The 1,942-nt window shown below is 40.3% G+C and overlaps 1 protein-coding gene across 1 annotated transcript; it reads left to right on the top strand.

The window, feature by feature from the left end:
• Positions 1–262: 262 nt before the first annotated feature.
• LOC126969269 (cuticle protein 16.5-like) lies at positions 263–1,441 on the top strand. Its single transcript, XM_050814652.1, has 2 exons — positions 263–375; positions 495–1,441. The coding sequence occupies exons 1-2, from the start codon at positions 364–366 to the stop codon at positions 1,347–1,349; spliced, it is 867 nt and encodes a 288-aa protein (XP_050670609.1). The 5' UTR covers positions 263–363; the 3' UTR covers positions 1,350–1,441.
• The last annotated feature ends 501 nt before the right edge of the window (positions 1,442–1,942 follow it).

Genomic DNA, 1,942 nt, shown 5'->3' with positions numbered 1-1,942 from the left:
CTGCATCTGCGCGTCGCTACCGAAAAAATATCATTAAGTGCATGAAGAACAAACAAAAACGTTCACCTATAAATTTATCCCAGCCATGCACAATGGAAATGACGTCAAGCATCAATCATATGGATTGCTACTATGTAAGAAAGGCATTATAATTGATACAGATTATTCATTTCTTTGTACTTTCCAGATCAGCGGACGGCCTTGCGTTTCCGGATACATCATACATTAACATGTACTGCGTACATGTGCTTTTAAATATCAAAAGACCACGCAGTAACCACGCCCGCGACATAGTCTCTGTATAAAAACACCAAGCACAGATCATCAGTATTCACTTGACGGAGTTTCCTTGAACAAGAAGCAATGGCAGCTAAGGTAACTAGATAATTTTGTAAATAATACTTCAACTTCAGAGCATATATTATTATCATTGAAATTTATCAATTTTAATAAACTTGCAATAATTTAACGAATGTTTTTTTTTTCTATTCTAGTTTGTAATTCTTACCGCTCTGGTAGCACTGGCCCATAGCTCAGTGGTACCTGTAGCGAAAGTAGACAACGACTACACCAGCTTCGCGTACGACGTGGCCGACCCAAACACTGGTGACTTCAAGAGTCAAGTCGAAACACGTGTGGGAGGCACCGTGACCGGTCAATACTCTCTTCTGGATTCCGACGGCACAAAGCGTACAGTAGACTACAGTGCTGATGATGTCAATGGTTTCAACGCTGTCGTACGTAAAGACCCAGCAGTGATTGCCGCTGCGCCAGTTGCCGTCGCCTCTGCTGCTCCAGTCGCCGTAGCCCCCGCTGTTGCTGCACCCGCGGTTTATACTGCAGCTGCACCCTCAGTATATGCTGCATCAGCACCAACAGTTTACGCATCAGGTGCTCACGCCATATATGCTCCAAGTGTTTATGCCGCATCTGCCCCAGCCGTCGTAGCTAAGACTTACGCCGCACCTACCGTATACACCGCGTCAGCACCAACTGTTGTAGCAAAGACAGTAGCTGGTCCTACTTTCTACGCTGCATCCTCCCCTGCTGTGTACGCTAGAACAGTTTCTTCACCAGCATTTTACTCAACATCTGGCCCAGCTGTTTACGCTAAGACAGTTGCCGGTCCTACCTTCTACGCTGCATCTTCCCCAGCGGTAGTAACCAAGACTGTTGCCGCTCCGACAGTTTACGCCGCTGGTCCTTCAGTGTACTCTCCGTCAGTATACGGTGAATCAGTCTTCGCCAACACCTACGCTTCTCCTCTGTACGCTGGACACTCTTTCGTTGCCCCCAATGTGTACGCCCGTTACGCATCACCTTACTACTCCGGTTTCTGGAAGAAGTAAACATAAACTGTACCAAATCTTAAACAAATTGTAAATAACTTGCGAGATTATTTTAATATGTACATATTAATACCAATAAATATTTCAATATAGCCGAGAAGATTTTCATTTTATTTAAGTTTCTACTAAGATAGTTTAAGATCAATTAACTCACAACCATCGTATTACTGGTTTATCTTGAATTCAAAAGTGCTTGGGTAAATGCAATTATTAATTCGAGGAAAAGTATTTTATTTTATTGACATTTGTTAATATTGAACAGAAATATCAACAACTTGATAAGTTCAATTCATTCATGTTTAAAGAAATTATAATATATTAAACTATGAATTATACAATATATAGTCCCTGTACTACTACTATGTAAATTTTGCCCTGGATAAAGTATCGTTGTTGAATATTAGTAGTGGATATCAAGGACCAAACTGAATAAACAAATTTAAATATTCAATAACTTCTACATTCAGATGTAGACTTATCAATACTTTGTTAGTAGATCTGCTCCCCAAATGCATAATAATTTACGAATTAATGTAGTTTTAGTACCATGTTGGTATAATAACAAATTAAGGTAATATTGCGCAACTCTGACA

Source organism: Leptidea sinapis, chromosome 17, assembly GCF_905404315.1.
Source record: "Leptidea sinapis chromosome 17, ilLepSina1.1, whole genome shotgun sequence".
In the NCBI taxonomy this organism is placed as follows: Eukaryota; Metazoa; Arthropoda; class Insecta; order Lepidoptera; family Pieridae; genus Leptidea; species Leptidea sinapis.
Note: the sequence above shows the minus strand (reverse complement) of the source record. Positions and strands in the feature narration are given on the sequence as shown.